Source organism: Purpureocillium lilacinum, assembly GCF_023168085.1.
Source record: "Purpureocillium lilacinum CBS 284.36 DNA, scaffold_5, whole genome shotgun sequence".
Lineage (NCBI taxonomy): Eukaryota > Fungi > Ascomycota > Sordariomycetes > Hypocreales > Ophiocordycipitaceae > Purpureocillium > Purpureocillium lilacinum.
Window position 1 is genome coordinate 3,056,995 of NW_027072115.1, and position 17,364 is coordinate 3,074,358.

Here is a 17,364-nt window from a genome sequence, read left to right on the forward strand (position 1 = left end):
AGTCTTTCCGCACACGCCATAAGGTGCATGGCGTCAAAAACAATGTCAACCGAGCCCGTTTGACGCCCTAATGGTCCACGCTGACTCTGGAGCAAGTCGTGCTGATCCGGGCCGAGTCACCGCCCTCCAACGATCCGGCCTTGAGGTCCCACGAGTACCGCTCCATCTTTTCCCAGAGCAGCTCGTCACGGGCGCCACCATGCAGCTGGTCGATGAGTCTCTCCGGACCCTTGTCGTCCTTGGAGCGGTAAAAGTCTTCCTTTCTGGCGTCTCCGTAGGGCACGCTCTTCTCCATCACGTAGGCCGTCTGCATGGCCGAAAACCAGGCGAGGATAACGTGCTGAGGCTCTGCGCCCTCCCACATGATGATCTTGATGTCTGCCAGCTTCTTAGGCGAGCAGTAGGGGCGCACGAACCTCGTGTGCATGAAACCATCGACAATGATAACCTCTCCTCTAGTCTCTAGAGGGCCCATGGCGTCCTCGAAACTTCGGGCGTAGTCGATTCGGCAGACGGGCTCCTCCAGCGCGTTGGTGATCTTGCCGTTCCAGAACAGGATGCTCTCCATCTCGGCCACCTTCATGGGCGTGAGGACGTATCCCATGGTCTGGTACCACTCGAAGAGGATGCTGGCGCGCTGCTTGTTGAGCGTCTTTAGTTGGACGGCGCGCACGCCCTTGAGGTTCATGCGGAGGTGCATGTAGACCAAGACGACCATCATGACAAGAACGACCGTTTGGTTCTCGACTAGGTGAACGATGATGGTCCCGACGAGCAGGCCAATCAGGCCGATGGCGGTTTCCTGGCTGGCTTCCTTGGCGTTGAGCTCAGACAGATTGTCCTGTTGCGCAAAGTGGGCACTCAGCGCGGCCTTGCTCGCACCCGCCGCCACACCACAGACTGCTCTCAGCGCCTCTCCGACGCAAAGCGCCGCGGCCTTGCCAAACGAGCCAAAGTACGGGCTGAAGAGCTCGAGGAAGAATGCAGAGTCGTTGAAGAGGTCGGCGAGGAAGCGGTACTTCTTGGCCTCGGGCTCGATGACGAGGCCGAAGCGATGGGCGAAGATGATGGTGGCGATGCGGGACGTCGCGTCCTTGAGCACCGTGAGCAGCATGGCGTACGTGGCGGAAGAGTTGGCATCTCCGACTCCCAGGCCCTGGAGCAGCGCTCGGTTGGCGAGCAGAGACGTGATGGTCGAGAAGAAGGCCTGGAGGGAGTCGTACGTCTGGTAGGCCGCGTAGTCACTGGACACGGAGCTTGGGAACCCGACGGGCACAAAGGCCTCGAAGAGCCACTTGCGCCAACCGAGCAAGCGACGGTTCGCTGGCGTTCCAGTGTCACGCTCATTCTCTCGCTGCGCGATAGTTAGCAAGTGGTCGGGGCCAAACGTGTCCGTTGCAGGTGACATACCATTCGGAGAACGCGATGGTTGGGGAAGTGCAGCCATCGCCTGCCCTGGTGGCCGGACTTCTCAATCTCCACCAGCTCGACCGCCTTGCCAGAGTTCACCAGCTCGGCGATGCCATGCCGCTTCGGAGGCTCGCCGTAGGGATCCTTGGGGAACAGGTCGGTTAGTTCGAAGCGCCGCTGGCGATCCATGAGCTTGAGCTGCGGCGTCGCTGGAGACGACGGCATGGTGCAGCGGCGGAGGGCTAAGGCAGTAGCATTGAGAGGGGAGGTTTGCGAACAGCCGGCTATCAGGCAGAAGATTTGGTGTAGTGTTGCACGTTTTGAAACAAATGTGTCTTCAAAGCGTGTGCAGATGCCGGCAGTGAAAGGGACGATGACCTGTTGCGGTTGCAAGGTGTGAGGTGCAGGTGCGGGAAGGCAGCTGGCGCTGTGCTGAAGTCGGCGTTCGCTGCGACCGCCAAAGCTTCCAAGGTTCTGTGACCATCAAGCACGTCCCGCCATTCACTGCGCCGCGACACCAAATTAGCAGCGCGAATGGATGAAATTCTTTGAAATTAATTGCGCGTTTGCATCCGCGCTGTATTTACGTGCCTTCCTCGCCGGCCAGTCCTTTACCGCTTCGCAGGCTGGCCGTTCTCGTCCACCAGGTACTCTTCCGTCCGGAGGGGACCCTCGCCCACGCTCGTCATAATCACCCTGCTCACGCCGTCCTTGAGCACGCTGGCGATGCCCTCCTCCAGCCTGACGCTCGACTTGACGCCGGCCGAGCCCTCCTTCCAGCCCGTCACGCCGCCCAGCACGCCCGAGAAAGCGCCCAGGACCGTCGGCGCCTCCTCGTCGAGGTAGTAGACCACGCAGTTTGGCCCCGCGTCAAAGGTGTAGGCGGCGATGGTCTTGCCGGCCTTGGCGTTGATGCTCTCGACGGCGCGGATGGCCGCCTTGGAGATGTCGTTCATGTAAAAGATGGGCGGGTACGTGTCGGCGCAGCACGCGTGGAACGAATTGCTCTCGCGCATCGTCACCTCGGCGAACTTGGCAAAGTCGCGGCTCTTGATGGCCTGCTCCATGGTCGTCATGTTGGCGGGCACAATGTTGGCTATCCGCTGCTGGAAGAGGCCAGAGGTGGCTACCGTCTGCTGCATGCCCGAGGTGGACGAGACGCCCTTCTTGGCCGCGCTGACGACGAGGATCAGCGCCCGCATGTTGGGCCAGTGCGACGCCGGGGCGACGAGGTCCGCCATGGAGTCGCTGCCGTCCGCCTTGTCGCCCATGCGCCACGCGACGTAGCCGCCGAACAAGCTCCGGCACGCCGACCCGGAGCCCTGGCGCGCCACGATGGACAGCTGCGAGGGCGTGTCAGGCAGCTCGTATAGGTTCGCGATAGCCTGCACCAGCGCAGCGAAGCCGGCCGCCGAGGAGGCGAGGCCTGCCGCGGTGGGGAAGTTGTTCTCAGAGACGAGCTTGAGGCCCATGGTCGAGAGCTTGGGCAGCGAGGCGTCGGCGGCCTCGAGGGCGGCACGGCGCGCGCGCAGCTCGCGGAAGCAGGCCTGCGTGCGGGCGCCCGAGATATCGGACTGCTCGCCGTTGAGCATGAGGCTGTCGCCGCCAAACGAGGTGGCGCAAGAGGCCGTCGTCAGGGTCCGCAAGTCGGCTTGGGAGAGGGTCACGGAGAGGGAGCTGTTGGTCGGGAGGTTGAGCTTGGGGTCGCGCTTGCCCCAGTACCTGCGCAAGGGAGTTCGTCAGTCGGTGTCAATCCAATAACTGGTGGGAGGGGCGCACTTGACAACGGCAATGTTGACGGGCGCCGTTGTGCTGGCCCGGTAGACCTTGGTGTCCGCCATGCTGGCAATTGGCTTGAGGCAGCGACTCTGTGAACTGATACTAGATGCGATTGCGTAGGGGGCTGCTCAGCGAGTCGTCCGGCGCGGGCGTGAGGTCCGGGACGGGAGTTGATTGATGGCGGCAGAGCAGAAAGGAGGAACGCGAAATTGCACACCGCCAGCGATAAAAGACGGACGGCAAGGAGATCAGATTGGGCTCCTGGGCCTAGTGCGGGGTCCAGGCTGATGCCCCGCCATGAACCCCTGGCACGCCTGTGGACGTTCACTGCACGACGGGGACGACTCCCTCAATGGCCAGGCCCGCCAGGGGTAGGAAAATACGCATCGGCATCGTGTCGTACCAGGCAAGACGAGATTTGCCTACCCTACGGCCAGCAACCTTGCCGAGGTTGCCCTCGGTACACTCATCAGGAAGCAGAGACAATTGCGAGAATTCTTTAATCATGTAATAGATCATTGCAACGACCGCCTTTGACGTCTTTGACGTCTGAAAACACGGTGTCACGCGGCGATGGCAGTATTGAGCTAAACGTTGTGCATTCGCTGTGGCGACTCCGGTGGAAGGCCTGACAGAACCGAACGACAGCAAGCATGTTTCCGACACACGTTCATCTCCCATGAAACACCCCAACACCCAGACCCTATAACCAACTCCCGACCCAACCAGTTTAACAACTCGAGAATGACACGATTCAACCGCCTGAATCGGCCATAAATCCTGACGCCCGTTGAGATCGTCATCGTCCCTCCCCTCCTGGTAGAGGCGACAAAAAACAAGAAAGACAACCCAAAAAATCAGTACCCAGACGCCCAAAATCATCATCGCCTTCCGACTCGTGGTCGCGGCGGGAAAAACAAGAAACACAAAGCCAAAAACCATCCAAGCGCCTAAGATCGTCATCGCCCTCCAACCAGACCCGTGCTCGAACCGCCCAAAAGACCAGCAAACACCAACCACGTCTCTATTCAGGCTCCATAAATATCGTCATCGTCCTCCAACTCGTTGCGTTGCTCAGGACGTGACAACAGGAGGCGCAGCATCTTCTCCCTATGGGCCTGCGTACGGGGACTGGGAGGCTCCGGCATGGTCGGGCTCGCGGACCCGTCAGACGCCCGATAGCGAGCGCGCCAGTAAACGACGTCTCCCGGAGCGAAGGTGCGGCGGCCGGTATGGTGGCGCACGCCGAGCGGGAACCCCATGGATCCTTGGCCAGGCGCGTTGGCGGTCGTGACGAAGGCGTCGTCGGCGCCGGCCTGCGTGAGCGGCGGCGGGTTGAACAGCGACGGGGTGGTGTCGTTGAGAAGCCCGCCGGGGGGAAACCTGTCGAAGAAGTCGTCCACAGAGCGGCGAGGGGGCAGGGAGTTGCGGACCGGTCCTGGGGCGTATGCGGCGGCGGCGTTGTCAGAAGGGCCGCTCGGATAGCCAATGAATGGAATCCCGCGCATGATAGCCCGTACTGCTGGGCAAGAGACGGCCCAGATGTCATAGCCCGGCGCCGGCTGTTGCATGTCCCAGGCGGGACCGGTGCATGTTGGCTTGGTGGGCACGAGGCCGCTGAAGTCAAGCCAGGGCTCCGACTTCTCCCTCTCCAACTCTGCGCGGTCGGCTTCGTCTTCCATGTCCCACAGGGCCTCCTGGACGACGAGAGGCCTCTGGGGGCGCGGCTGCCTCAAAACGGGGCCAGGCTACCGAAAGAGCATGTCAGTACCGAGTCCAGATCAGGGGGGGATATATCTGTGCTGTGAGCTTACCTCTGGGGTCGGCGTAGGCCGAGGAACGCGCCACTTCGACTTGAGCACGTACGCGTACGTGTAGCCCAAGACGAGGTGGTTGGGGCCCAATGGGCAAGGAAGGTAAATGAAGCTCATGGTGGGATTCTTGAGGGGGCCCAAGATGAGCTTGGGAAGGCGTAGGTGTGAAGTGGTAAGGGGGTGTCAAATCGGGGTTGCTGATGCTGGTAGAGCTGCAAAGGGGGTTTGGACGGTACTGTGAAGTGCAAGATGGGTGAGAACGAAAGTAGGAAGGGGCTCACATTCACAGCCATTTTATAGAAGACCAGATCTCCTTGTTGACCTGTGTCGCGTAACAGACTTTGCCGGCAGACGAACTTTGAAGGAGTCCTCACGATGACTTAACGAGGGCCGGCGTGGTATAGGTGTTGCGGCGACGTGTAGTAGGCAAGTGCTGGCTGCAAACTGTATTACGCCCGAGGGCGCTGCTGCCATTGACTGCGCCCTAGGCCGTCGAAGCATCGGACTGAGCTTCCTTGACATGGAAGCTTGCACCCAGTGCCCTTAGTCGGGCCAGGACGATGCCTCAATACAGCCCGTTCGTGTTAATGCCTGGATTAATTTAGCAGCCATGGCCACGTAGAGAGCATCAATCCCGCGAGATGGTCCAGCGTTGTCGAGAATGTGGGTGCTCAGTGCTCGCGGACAGAGTTTCATTTTGATAACCTTCATCTTGATTGCCTTGGTCAAGGAGGCAACTTAGATGATGGTCTATTCTGCTCGAAGCTCTTGCTAGGCAGGAATGTGCCGTCTATTACAGAGCTCTAGTCCCATGCCACCGGCGCAGTGATCTAGTAACCTACACTCAACGTCAATCGTCTCACAGGCTGGCATTAGAGTATCTGGTTATGACGGGTCACGCCTTGCTGCGCTAGGCGAGAAGTCGCTTGTTCGGAGAGGAGTGCTCTGTAGGAGGCGGGCAGTCGTGGACTCGTGGGCGCCGTGGCTACTACTGACGATGCTCTCGTCACTTACACCAGCCACCACCTAAAATGGGCCTGGTATGAAGTCTCTTGGCACATGGGTCCGACGATCAGGGGTGTGTTTGCGAAAAGCACTGCTTGGCCGTCAATGCGGCACCAGAAGCGACGGGCGAATATTCCCCAGAGTTCGCGCATGCCCAGCGGTAAGAGCCGCATAGCCAAGAGATCCGGCCAAGAGATCAGGTTTTCCCATGGCCAACTACCGAAAGGGGGGAGCAGCAAGCGCTTGACGTTGATTGTGGGGTCCCAGATCGGCGTTCGGCACTGGAGCGGGCGCTGTGACGCTGAGACAGGCACACACGACCGCCTGACGTCATGACGCTCCGACGGGCGGCCTCAGCCTCCGCGGCCACCCAAACCTTGATCAAGCCCAGGTACTAAACCAAGACGCGTCCCCGTTGCGCGCTGCAGCCATGGGCAACGACACCGACACAGGCTTGACACTGTGACGCATGAGCAACGCGACGCCGACGCGCGCCGAACCGAGAGCCTGCACAGCATGAGCTGTGTCTTTCGACAGGCGGCGCTGCGCCTACCGCCCCTGGCTCGACCAACCCAGGGCGCCCTCTTCACCGCTCACCATCTTCATGGCACAAGGCGATCCGCAGCGATAGAGGGTAGACGTGCATTTACATCGGCGTTGGTTTTCCGGCGAGACGAATCCACAAGAGCGAGCGATGCATCATCAAGGACACAAAATGGTGACAAGAGTCGGACCACGACTACCAAAAGCGCACAGCGCAAGGTCAACGACCGACCGTGGATGCGCGAAAGCAGCCATGCACTGCCAGAGGCAACCTCGGACGACCCTTCAAAGGGCGACATGACCAAGGGTAGTTGGCGCTCTCCGACTTCGCGCAGTTTTGTTCGGTGCCATGTTGCTGACGTTCGGCGCGTCCAGGCCGCGTGTTGACCACGCCAACGCGGCTGCTCAAGCTGATTCTACCGATGCCCTTCCACCCCGATCAAGAATACATCAACGCCGACGAGCAGCAGAGACGCGAGTGGAGCAACGAAAACGTCGAACCGTTGGCGCTGCTGGTGCATCCGCAGCAGCCGCTGTCGTACCTGGAGCGGCTGATCCAGGCAGAGGTGCCACCGATGCGGGTCGACGGGCGCGAGAAGCTGCCCGAGATTGTGTTTCGCGCCGAGGCCGACTACGATCAGGGGGAGAACAAGGCGGAGGCGAAACGCAAGGACCGGGACCAGCAGGGCAGCAACGTAGCGGCCTACTCGGGGCTCGGGCGAGAGGGCCCCAGCAAGGGCGGCGAGGCCAACTGGGTGCGGTGGAGCAGCAGCACCGAGGTTGGCGACTTCATCCGAGACGCGGCGCGGGGGCGCGAGTTCGCCATCGGCATCGAGGGCCACGACAGGGAGCTGCGGGTGGCGGTGCCGAGCTTCCGGGACCGGACCTACTACATGCGGATGCGGCTGCGCAAGATGTCGCGCGAGATCGACGAGATGGCCCGGGTGAAGCGCGACTGCGACGAGCTCGCGCACAAGGGCGCGCACCGGCTGGCCAAGGGCGGCTTCGCGGCGCTGGCGACGTGGTGGGGGGTCGTCTACTACGTCACCTTCCACACGGAGATGGGCTGGGACCTCGTGGAGCCCGTCACGTACCTGGCGGGGCTGACGACCATCATGGGCGGCTACCTGTGGTTCCTCTTCATCAGCCGCGACCTCAGCTACAAGGCGGCCATGAACGTGACGGTGTCGCGGCGGCAGACGGCGCTGTACCAGGAGCGCGGCTTCGACCCGCAGAAGTGGGAGCAGATTGTGCACGAGGCCAACCTGCTGCGGCGCGAGATCCGCATGGTGGCGACCGAGTACGACGTCGAGTGGGACGAGATGCGGGACCTGGGCGGCGAGGAGGTCAAGGAGGCGCTCGAGGAGGAGGACGAGGGCAGGAAGAAGAAGTCGAAGCGGCAGCGAGAGCGGCAGGAGGAAGAGGAGGAGGAGGTGGAGGAGCACGAGCGGCACGAGCGGAAGGTGAGGGAGGACACGACGGTCAAGGAGCCGGCGGGGGCCAAGAAGTAAGCGCGCTGGCTGGCTGCCCGTCCTTGGGGTGCCAAGTGATGCTGTTGGCCGGGGGCATGATGTTGGAGTCGGAGTTGTTGGCGCAGCATAGACACGGAGGGAACGGCGTCGTCGGGTGTACCTGCCTTGCTCATATGTGGCCACGTGCAGGTACATGTGCCGTGCGCATCTCGTGGATCCGTTAGGTAATTCACAACTGTAGATGTTATCGCCAACTGCCCCGGGCCTGGTAGACGACATGCAAGCTGCACTTCCTTTCGTCCAGTCAACGACGTCGTTTACAAACTGGGATGAAATGTCTTGTCCACGCCCGTCGACGCGGCTGCCCGTCTGATGCCGAAGCCCGAACATTGAAAGCCGTTCTCAGCCGGGCCCGGCATTTTTTCTCTGGGGCCGGACGGGCCGCAAGCCTGTAGCCAGCGTTTGCAGCGCCACGCTGAGCGCATGGCCTGACCAGGTCAGCGCTGCCTTCTCCTGCTCCCCGCCCAAAGCTCCCGGCGGATTTGCGAGGCGCACACAGGTCACCCCACGTCGCGGGGTCGCTGCCGCTTGCCTCCATCCGAGCCCCGTCGCGCCACTCAGCTGCGCGGGGCCAGCCAATTGGCGGCCCGCGGTTCCGTCACAATCGACTCACTTGTCGGCGCCCGCTGGGGCCTCGAGGCCTGTCGACCCCGTTGGACGGCGACAGCGATTGACGAACGGGCGGCGGTGGCCGGTCGCTCCCGCGTGCTACGACCATCGGGGCCGTTGGTGCGTGCGCCGCCCACGGCTGGCCTCGCCCAATCCGGCGCAGACGGACTGACTTGACTGCGCCAAGCACCGAGTATATCATCAAGACAATGGCCGGGGAGCTTCTCGTCCGCCTCATCCATCGCCATCGCCATCGCCACCGCAAGCCCGACGAGCCTCAACGACCAAAGCGTCTACGGTATTAATTTCTCGAAGTGGGCTGCCCCAAGCGCACTTGCACATTCCATCGTCCACCTGCCAACCGAACCTTGAGCTTCTTGGAGCTGCCGCCCGCTGCCCCGCTCCACCAGCCGAGACCATGCACCACGCGCAGAAGACCCGGCACTGAGCTTCTCCAACGTCGCCACTCTGTCTCTCCGTTTCTCTTATCCCTTCAGCCACGACTCCGCGACTCCCTCGACGGCTGGCCGTAACCTGCGTCCGCGACAGCCGTCATGGCCCCCGACATCTTGCACCTGCCCGACGGGCAGACCTTTGACGTCACCCCCGTCTTCGCCGGCGTCGGTTTCCGCAGCCACGAGTACAACACCCATCACCACCCCTACCCCGCCGGCTGGACCACCGTCCTGCACACCGAGGAGGATCGCGTCTTCCTCAACAGCGAGCACGGCAATCACGTCGACCACAGAACGCACAAGGACTCCGCTCGCGAGCTCACCGAGCTCGACGACTCCAATGGCGCCAGACACACCCACAAGCTCACTCGTCCCTTCACGGCGCCGACGCTCACCAACGACACCCTCTTCATCTCCTCCATCGCCAACCCCCCCAGCGCCGAGTTCAAGCCCGCCACCAGCCCGACCCGCCAGATTGCCATGATGCTCTGGGTCACCCTCTACTGGTACTTTCACCAGCCCGAGCCCGTGTCCACTGTCGACACGGCCCACTCGCGCGACACCCCCGAGGCCGCGAAGCCCCGCGCCGACTGGAAGATCTACATCCGGCGCGAGGGCGTCCTGCGCGGCCGCAACCTGATCCCCAAGCTCGAGCGCATGGGGCTCATCGCCTCCGAGGACTCGGCCGTCGGCACCGGCCACGACGACACCGGCGAGAGCTGGGCCCGCATGTTTGTCTCCAAGCGCATGTTCTGGCAGATCCCCGGCCACCTCTTCCTCTTCACCCTCCAGCCCATGCGCGGCCTCTCCCCGGGCCTGGGGTCCTACCCGGGCTCCCCCGCCGGCAGCCGCCCGAGCTCTCCCAGCCGGCCCGGCTCGCCCGGCGTCGACACCCCGATGCTGCTGCCACCCACGTCGCACCAAATTCACTTCAACTCGGACCTCCCCGGGGCTCCGATGCCCACGACGCCCACCGTGGGGCCGACACCCTTTCCCATCTCACCCTTCTTCTCCACGTCCCACCTGCCGACCTACTATCCGCCCGCCCCCTTGCAGTACGTCTGGACCGATGGTGTGCGTCACCCGTTGCGTCCAAAGCCGCCTCGCATGGGTGAGGTCTTTTACACTCGCTACGTCCCGAGTGTAGGCCAGTACCTGTCCTTCCGCGTCGCATCGTCGTCGCCGTCTCCCGTGCCGTACTTTGGCCCCATATGTCCCAACACCGAGAAAAGGACGCCGGAGCAGCAGAACCTGACGACTCTCAGCGACACCGCGTTGCTGCAGACGTGGCACGCCAACCCGCGCGTGCGTGAATTTTGGGGCGACTACGGGGTCGGCCAGCTTGAAACAGCGCTGCGCTCGCGCCACTCGTTTCCCGTCATCGGGCTGTGGAACGGCGTTCCGTTTGGGTACTTTGAGGTGTACTGGGTCAAGGAGGATGTCCTGGGACGGCATGTCGCGGGCAGCCACGGCGATGTTGGAGACTGGGACCGTGGGCTGCACATCATGGTCGGGGAGGAGTGGGCGAGGGGGAAGGTATCTGCGTGGTTGACGGGGCTGATGCATTGGTGTTGGACGGCGGACATCCGCACCATGAGCGTGTGCCTGGAGCCGCGCGTTGACAACCAGAGGTGAGCCGCTAACCCCCCTTCAGGCTTGAGCATGAGAAGTGGCAAACTAACAATCGCGCAGGATGCTGGGACATTTGGATTCCCTGGGATTCTCCAAGGAGAGGCAGGTCTCGTTTCCGCACAAACAGGCGTGGTTTGTGCGGTCCCGGAGAGACGCATGGGAGGGCCCTGCGCTGTAGGCACGATTCACTGATCTGCCCATGATATACGGATTTAATGAATACATACATGCGTGCCCTCTTGAGTTGAAAGAGGCCGAATACAGAACAGTATTCGGGCGCCATCCATCGGCATCACCACCTTGCCTGTTGAGTGATGAAAACCAGGGCCAGTCCGCCTTGCCTCTTCAATGGTGTACGCCGCGTCTAGACTCCCCGTCGGCCAGTCCGAAGGCTGGGCCGGATTCATGTTGCCCCGACCTTTTCCAAAGCTGAACCAGGTTGGGCACATGAGAATGTGCATTAGGTGAAGGTCTCGCCACCGATGCACGCGGCTGCCTGACGCAGGAGACGAGAGGTATCAAAATAGGAAGGCGACGAGTTTCAAGTGCTTCGTTTTCGCTCGCGGCTTCGGCAGGCGATCCTCCAACTGCTGTGCTGGATGTTCTCTTCCCGAAAGCTTGCGATGAGTTGGCCCGACGAGCCAGCACCATTAGGACGCCCTTCGCCCTTATGCAGGCATTCATTGGTACCAACTTTTATGTCACTTCCATAAGCATGTCACCATGGCAGCATTCTTCTAGGACTAGCTGATTGGAAGATGATGATGCACGGACGGGGCCGGGCTGCTCTGGCCTGTCAAACGCTTATAGAAGCCATAGCAACAATATCGGAAGGAGGTATAGAAGGTCGTATTACCTCGTCTGGAATACGCGCCGCTTGCTTTCTCTAGCCGAGTCCTGCTCGGGCGCATGTCGGCACGAGGCGCCCGTCGAATCACGCACGCTTGGAGACATGTAACTGCGCTGTGGCGCGCGCGCGGCGATGTTGGCGAGGCTGTGGTGGTGGTGGTGGCCACGGGTCGGCGGTGCTTACCGTCTTGGGGCAGGAGGAGAAGCAGGAGGCGTCGTCAACGACGAGCCGCATCAGCCCTTTTATCCAGATCCGGACACGGCTGGACTGGAGATGTGTATGGACTACACGGCGACGATGCTGCGGCCCCTTTCCAAAACAGGCGAAGGGGGTTGAATCCTGCGGCTGCATCAAGTAGTCCCCTGGGGCTAACTTGGTGCAGAGACCGAAGGAAGGGAACCAAACCCCGCGTTTTGCGCATGCGCAAGGCCATGCCATGCCATGTCATGCCCCTCCCGATCGTTAGTGTTCCTTATCGTGCCAAGTTTTTGACGTGCGTCGTGTGCCGCTTCGCAGATCTGGAAACACACACACACACACACACACACACACGCTTGTGCATGTAGGCGAGTGCGTTATGTGCGGTAAGCGCGGCAAAGGGGCGACACTAGATTCGCGAGGCGAAAGAGCGGGCGTGAGACCCAGAAACACCAGAACATCAGACGGAGAGTTTGATGCAGGGGGCTCTGAGCTAGCAAGAGGCAAAACAACTGGTTGCTGCAGCGTGCGTTGCACGGCTCACGTTGGTACGTGGTAAGTGGAGGGGCATGGAGGGCAGGGAGGTCAAGTAATTCCTCAGAGGCCACCCGGATGCGAGCAAAAGTGGCTGTAACGAGAAGCCGAAGACGACGGATCGAGGTTGATCAAGCGTCGCCAGGCTGGCAGCTTTAGGATGACGTGCATAACTTCCTTGTGCAGTGGCTGCCAGGTTACTGTTTCGGCGCAGGCTGGGTGACGCACCACGTGTGTGACATGACACCCTATTTACACGGCAAGGCGGAGCGCATATAAACGTGAGGCTCGTGGGTGTGCCAGAGGCAAGTAACCGCGCTCCTGCTGGACTCGAGAAGTTGAAGCCAGGATCATTGATGGCGATGTGCATCTCTGCACGAGTGCAAGTGCATTGCCAACAACAACACCATGAGCTAACGAGCCCACTAGCCGACAATCTCACGAGCCGAAGGATGCGATTTTAGTGCTGCTCCCGGACTGCCTCGCGCCGTGGACTACGTGCTAGCCCGTAATATCGACAGGGCCCAGGCGAAGAGCTGACGATGCCTACATTGTCGTCGCGCCGGTGCTAGAGACCGGTAACGGCGGCTCCGGCGGGCGGCACCACCACCGACCCCCTGGCCCTGGCCTGGAACAAGAGCACCAACACCCCGGTCCCAAAAGCTGACCACTAGCTCCGATCAGCACGTGCAAGAGGGACTGCAGATTGCTGTTGCTTGCACCTTCCGGTACGTGGACGGCTCGTCTCGTCCCCTGGCCTGGATCTGTGTGGTGGTGCTGTGCGATGCATGCATGTCCTATATCGAACCAGAACCAGCACCCGCGCGGTCCTCGTCCCATGCCGCGGGGAAGAAGGAGCAAAAGGCCAAAGCAAGCGCAGCATTGGTGGCTTTTGCGTTGCGTAGCAGTGAAGAACCGTTTAGGCAATTCCACCAAGAAACCAAGGTGCCTCTTGTTCGGGGCTTCACAGAAACGTTAAATCTTGCACCGAGTCGTGTGCCACTGGAGCTGCTTCGGTTCGAGGGACCGAGCGCGCAGTAGTTCAAGACAGTTAGTTAGCATTGAGCGACGGCGGGCAGAAGTCATGCGCGGACGAAACAGCGGCCGAGAATCAACGGCCCGCCGATTGCGTCCCATCTTGGTTCAATGGCCCGTGCCCACTTCTACCGCACTAGGGCACATGTCAAACGCCTACGACTTCACATGCAGACAAGCCTCGACGAGCAATTCCTCCAACAGGTTTAGTGAGGCCCTTCGCGGTCGCCGCCGCGTGGGTTCCAAGCCTCCCTCTCCCCATGCCGCCCGTCCCCTCCTCCCAGTGTTTGGCTGGTTGGCCGGTCGGCTGGCTCGTCAGCACCGTTGACTAACTTAGGACCTCCAAGTTGGCAACGACGCTCAACTGCCCCATCCCCCCCTAAGATGGATCTGGAGTCTGGAGCCGCCCGGTGGTGCATCCACGCAAACCGCGGGCAGGCCCCAGTTTCCCCAGGTTCTTCACGTCCCGGGGCCCGCTCCCGCCCTGGCTGCTGGGCTGAAGGATGCGCGCAGATCATGGATCGCTGTCCATGCATTAAATGTCCCCAGTTCCTCCCGCCTCGTCCCTTGTTCCCTGCCCTGTCCTGCTCTGCCCCATGAGCTCCTCCGGATCTCGTCGTTGAAGATTCCTCCCCCCATGCGGGCCGCTCGTGAGCCCGCGTGAAGGCGTTTCTTTTTGTCTTTTCGGCATTCCTCATCGTCATCGTCGCGTTTTCGCTGGTCGCCGGCGCGCGGACGAGAGCCATGGGGGAACTCGAGGGCTCGTACGTCCCCGGCGTGCCGCGGTACGAGCCGGCTGGCATGCGCAGGTGGATCATCCTCGTCGTCGCCTTCATGACGACTCTGGCCTTCATGGCCGTCGCCGCGAGGCTATGGTGTCGGCATATAAGGAAGCAAAAGTTTTGGTGGGATGACTACCTGATAATGTTCTCCATGGTAAGCTACCTCCTCGCGTGTAATGGACTGGCTCATGAGCTGTTGTGCTTTGAGTCCTCGAGGCATTTGCAGCGGTCCACGTGGTTACGGTGCGACATGGCGCCTCCATGCTAATAGCATACCCCGTATAGATATGGAACTGGGTCGTCGTCGGCATCGGCTTCGCCATGTACATCGAAGGCGTTGGCTACCACGACTCCACCGTTGGGCCCGAGGCCGTCATCAACATCTCGCGGTGGCTGCTCATCACGGAAATCATCTACGTGTGGAACCTCTGCTGGACCAAGCTCAGCCTGCTCTTCATGTACTACCGCATCTTCCACTTCCCCATGTTCAAGAGGCTGGTCATTGGCGTCGGCGCCTTTGTCGTGACCTGGGCCATCTGCGTTTCGTTCCTCTTCACCTTCATCTGCGTCCCAGTTGAGAAGCTATGGAGGCCCGAGCTGCCGGGCCACTGTGTGAGCGAGCTTGGCGTTTGGCTGGCCAATGCGAGCTCTACAATCTTCTCGGATATCGTCATCCTGCTGTTGCCGATTCCGCAAATATGGAGGCTGCAGTTGAAGAGGACTGAAAAGGTTGGCTTGACGTTTGTTTTCAGCTTGGGTTTCTTGTAAGACTCCTCCACCCCTCCGACGTTCCCCTGCTTTGAGCATTCACTAACCCGTCTGCAGTGCCGTCTTCGCATCCTCCTACAGAACATGGGTCCTATTCAACTACTCTAAGCACGACGTCAGCTACACTCTCGCCCCGCTGCTCGCGTGGTCCGACATCGAAATGTCCGCCGGCATCATCTCTGCCTGCCTGCCCACCATGCGCCCCGTCGTCCGCCTTGCCGCCTCCAAGCTCGGCCTCAGCCGCGTCTTCAGCTCCCGAAACGCAGACGGGACGAGCCGAAGCGAGAGCGCCAACGGCGGCAAGCTACACGACGGAAGCCAGAGCCGTGGGGCGACACCCCTACGCAGCTTCATCACACCCCAGACTCTCAAAACTACAGCAGAAACCAACAATCGGCCGGATAGAGGCAGCGGCGCGTTTTACAGGTTACCGGATGATTACGGGTCGGGCTTCGGCGGCATTCTCGTCGAGACGAGCTTAGAGCTGGTGGAGTCTCAAAAGCAGCTGAAAGCGGTAGATCGGGTGCAAGAGGTTCCGGGGAATAGCAGCGGGAGGTCCGACGATGAGAGCAGCGTCAGCTTTGAGATGCATCCGCGTGTATAGTTAGATGTCTCCCTTTTTGTATTTGGGATGAGCTGGAGTCATGGTGGAGATACCTTACTTGCAACATCTGCGAGCCGTCAGCTCGTGTGAGGAATACAACATACCCGTCCTTTGTATACTCGTACATGTAGGGAGTCACTGGCAAAGCCAGCACATTGTCTTGCAGCCTTCTTATGGATCTACATGTACGCCCATCATGCATCTTCTCGTCTAATCGGCATGGTCTGCTGGGTAAACTGAGCGGGGTGCGACCCCCGCTTTCCGACTTGCACGAAGAGGTCTTACGTCTCGGACTGAAGATCTTCCCGGTCGCTCGTTCACCGGTACAACACATCTCACTTTACATTGCCACCATCTATGCGATTAGAGAACCCTATTGACGGCGTTTTGATTCATTCAATATTGATGCTATTTCCGCCGACGTGCGCTTTCACGGCAGGCTGACGTCATATGCAAGATATCGAGCCATTGTCGTTGGAGAAGGCTCGCATCTCCAACCTCCAAGACGACCACTACTGACTCCAATCACCAGTGGAAACTCATTTATGCCCACCAACGCCCTTGCTGGTACCTGAGAAGTAGAACAAGCAACGAAAGGACCAAGTGCCAGGAGTCATGGCTCTTCAGGGCAAGGTCTTTGCCGTCACTGGTGGCGCAAGCGGCATCGGCCTAGCAACCTCTAAGCTCCTCCTCGAGCGCGGCGCAACCGTCTGCGTCGCCGACGTGGACGACTCAGCCCTCGGCGCCGCAGAGGCAATCTTCACGGCGCAAGTCTCTCAGCCAAGCCAACCTCCTCTTTCCCAGGAGCAGCAGCAGCGGCAGCCGACCTCGACACCCTCTGAGCCACCCGCAGCCCCGCCCGCGCCCACCAAGACCGGGGAGACCAGTCATGATGGTGAGGCAAAACCCAGGTTCGAGATCACGCGTGTCGACGTCACGCAGCGCGCGCAAGTCGATGCCTGGGTCGCCGGAATCGTGGAGCGCTTCGGGCGGCTCGACGGCGCGGCCAACATCGCGGGCGTCATCGGGCGGTATCACTCCGTAGGCTCCGTCGCGGACACGGACGACGACGAGGAGTGGCACCGCCTCATCGCGGTGAACCTCACAGGGTGCATGTACTGTCTGCGCGCGGAGCTCAAGTGCGTCGTGGACGGCGGCTCCATTGTCAATATGGCGAGCATACACGGAACAAACGGTATTATTTCCCCCTTCCCTTTGTTTGCGCCCTGCTTTGAAATTTGCTGTCCCTTTCGTGTTTTTGCGACCTTGGAGGAGACTTTTGCCAGGTGGTTGCGAACCTGACAAGCGACGTGAACTCGACCATGCAAAGTAGTCAAGCTGATTGGTGTTCAGCAATGGCCCTCCACGGCGCATATGGAGCTAGCAAGCACGGCGTCGTTGGCCTCACCCGCGCGGCGGCCAAGGAAGTTGGCGATCGTGAGATCCGGGTCAATGCCGTCGCTCCAGGAGCTATCTACACGCCCATGATGGAGCGAGCCTGGGCTCAGACTGGGCGGCCTACCAACGCGCCGTTTGACGAATCCTCAGCATTTCGACGATACGGAAAGCCCGAGGAGGTTGCTGCTGTCGTCGCCTTTCTTCTCGGGCCCGAGAGCACCTTTGTAAGTGGCAGTGTCTATGCTGTAGATGGTGCGTGGATGTGAGACGGCGGGACCATCGGCAGTCAAGACAGCGATGAGATTATTCGTACGGACAATGCCTGTAAAATTGTAGCCAGCTAAGGTACCTGCTCATATCGTAATTTTACTCTTTGCGAGATCAGTTGTAAACACCATACCCATCTATAGTTTTCG

General features: G+C 60.7%; 7 protein-coding genes across 7 annotated transcripts; 4 read left to right on the forward strand and 3 right to left on the reverse strand.

Moving 5' to 3' along the window:
- Positions 1–67: 67 nt before the first annotated feature.
- Positions 68–1,635, reverse strand: PLICBS_007533 (uncharacterized protein; the record flags this gene model as incomplete). Its single annotated transcript, XM_065601197.1, has 2 exons — positions 68–1,354; positions 1,411–1,635. The coding sequence occupies 2 exons, from the start codon at positions 1,633–1,635 to the stop codon at positions 68–70; spliced, it is 1,512 nt and encodes a 503-aa protein (XP_065457269.1).
- Positions 1,636–2,021: 386 nt separating this feature from the next.
- Positions 2,022–3,251, reverse strand: PLICBS_007534 (diphosphomevalonate decarboxylase; the record flags this gene model as incomplete). The annotated part of the gene is made up of 2 exons (XM_065601198.1): positions 2,022–3,132; positions 3,190–3,251. The coding sequence occupies 2 exons, from the start codon at positions 3,249–3,251 to the stop codon at positions 2,022–2,024; spliced, it is 1,173 nt and encodes a 390-aa protein (XP_065457270.1).
- A 966-nt stretch (positions 3,252–4,217) lies between these two features.
- Positions 4,218–5,120, reverse strand: PLICBS_007535 (uncharacterized protein; the record flags this gene model as incomplete). The annotated part of the gene is made up of 2 exons (XM_018320974.2): positions 4,218–4,937; positions 5,004–5,120. The coding sequence occupies 2 exons, from the start codon at positions 5,118–5,120 to the stop codon at positions 4,218–4,220; spliced, it is 837 nt and encodes a 278-aa protein (XP_018180871.2).
- Positions 5,121–6,788: 1,668 nt separating this feature from the next.
- PLICBS_007536 (uncharacterized protein) lies at positions 6,789–8,062 on the forward strand (the record flags this gene model as incomplete). Its single annotated transcript, XM_018320975.2, has 2 exons — positions 6,789–6,858; positions 6,927–8,062. 2 exons carry the CDS (start codon positions 6,789–6,791, stop codon positions 8,060–8,062), a joined length of 1,206 nt encoding a protein of 401 aa, XP_018180872.2.
- Positions 8,063–9,246: 1,184 nt separating this feature from the next.
- PLICBS_007537 (uncharacterized protein) lies at positions 9,247–10,957 on the forward strand (the record flags this gene model as incomplete). Its single annotated transcript, XM_018320976.1, has 2 exons — positions 9,247–10,778; positions 10,840–10,957. The coding sequence occupies 2 exons, from the start codon at positions 9,247–9,249 to the stop codon at positions 10,955–10,957; spliced, it is 1,650 nt and encodes a 549-aa protein (XP_018180873.1).
- A 3,183-nt stretch (positions 10,958–14,140) lies between these two features.
- PLICBS_007538 (uncharacterized protein) lies at positions 14,141–15,550 on the forward strand (the record flags this gene model as incomplete). Its single annotated transcript, XM_018320977.2, has 3 exons — positions 14,141–14,332; positions 14,464–14,942; positions 15,004–15,550. The coding sequence occupies 3 exons, from the start codon at positions 14,141–14,143 to the stop codon at positions 15,548–15,550; spliced, it is 1,218 nt and encodes a 405-aa protein (XP_018180874.1).
- Positions 15,551–16,165: 615 nt separating this feature from the next.
- PLICBS_007539 (uncharacterized protein) lies at positions 16,166–17,339 on the forward strand (the record flags this gene model as incomplete). Its single annotated transcript, XM_018320978.2, has 3 exons — positions 16,166–16,745; positions 16,904–17,172; positions 17,334–17,339. 3 exons carry the CDS (start codon positions 16,166–16,168, stop codon positions 17,337–17,339), a joined length of 855 nt encoding a protein of 284 aa, XP_018180875.2.
- Positions 17,340–17,364: the final 25 nt, after the last annotated feature.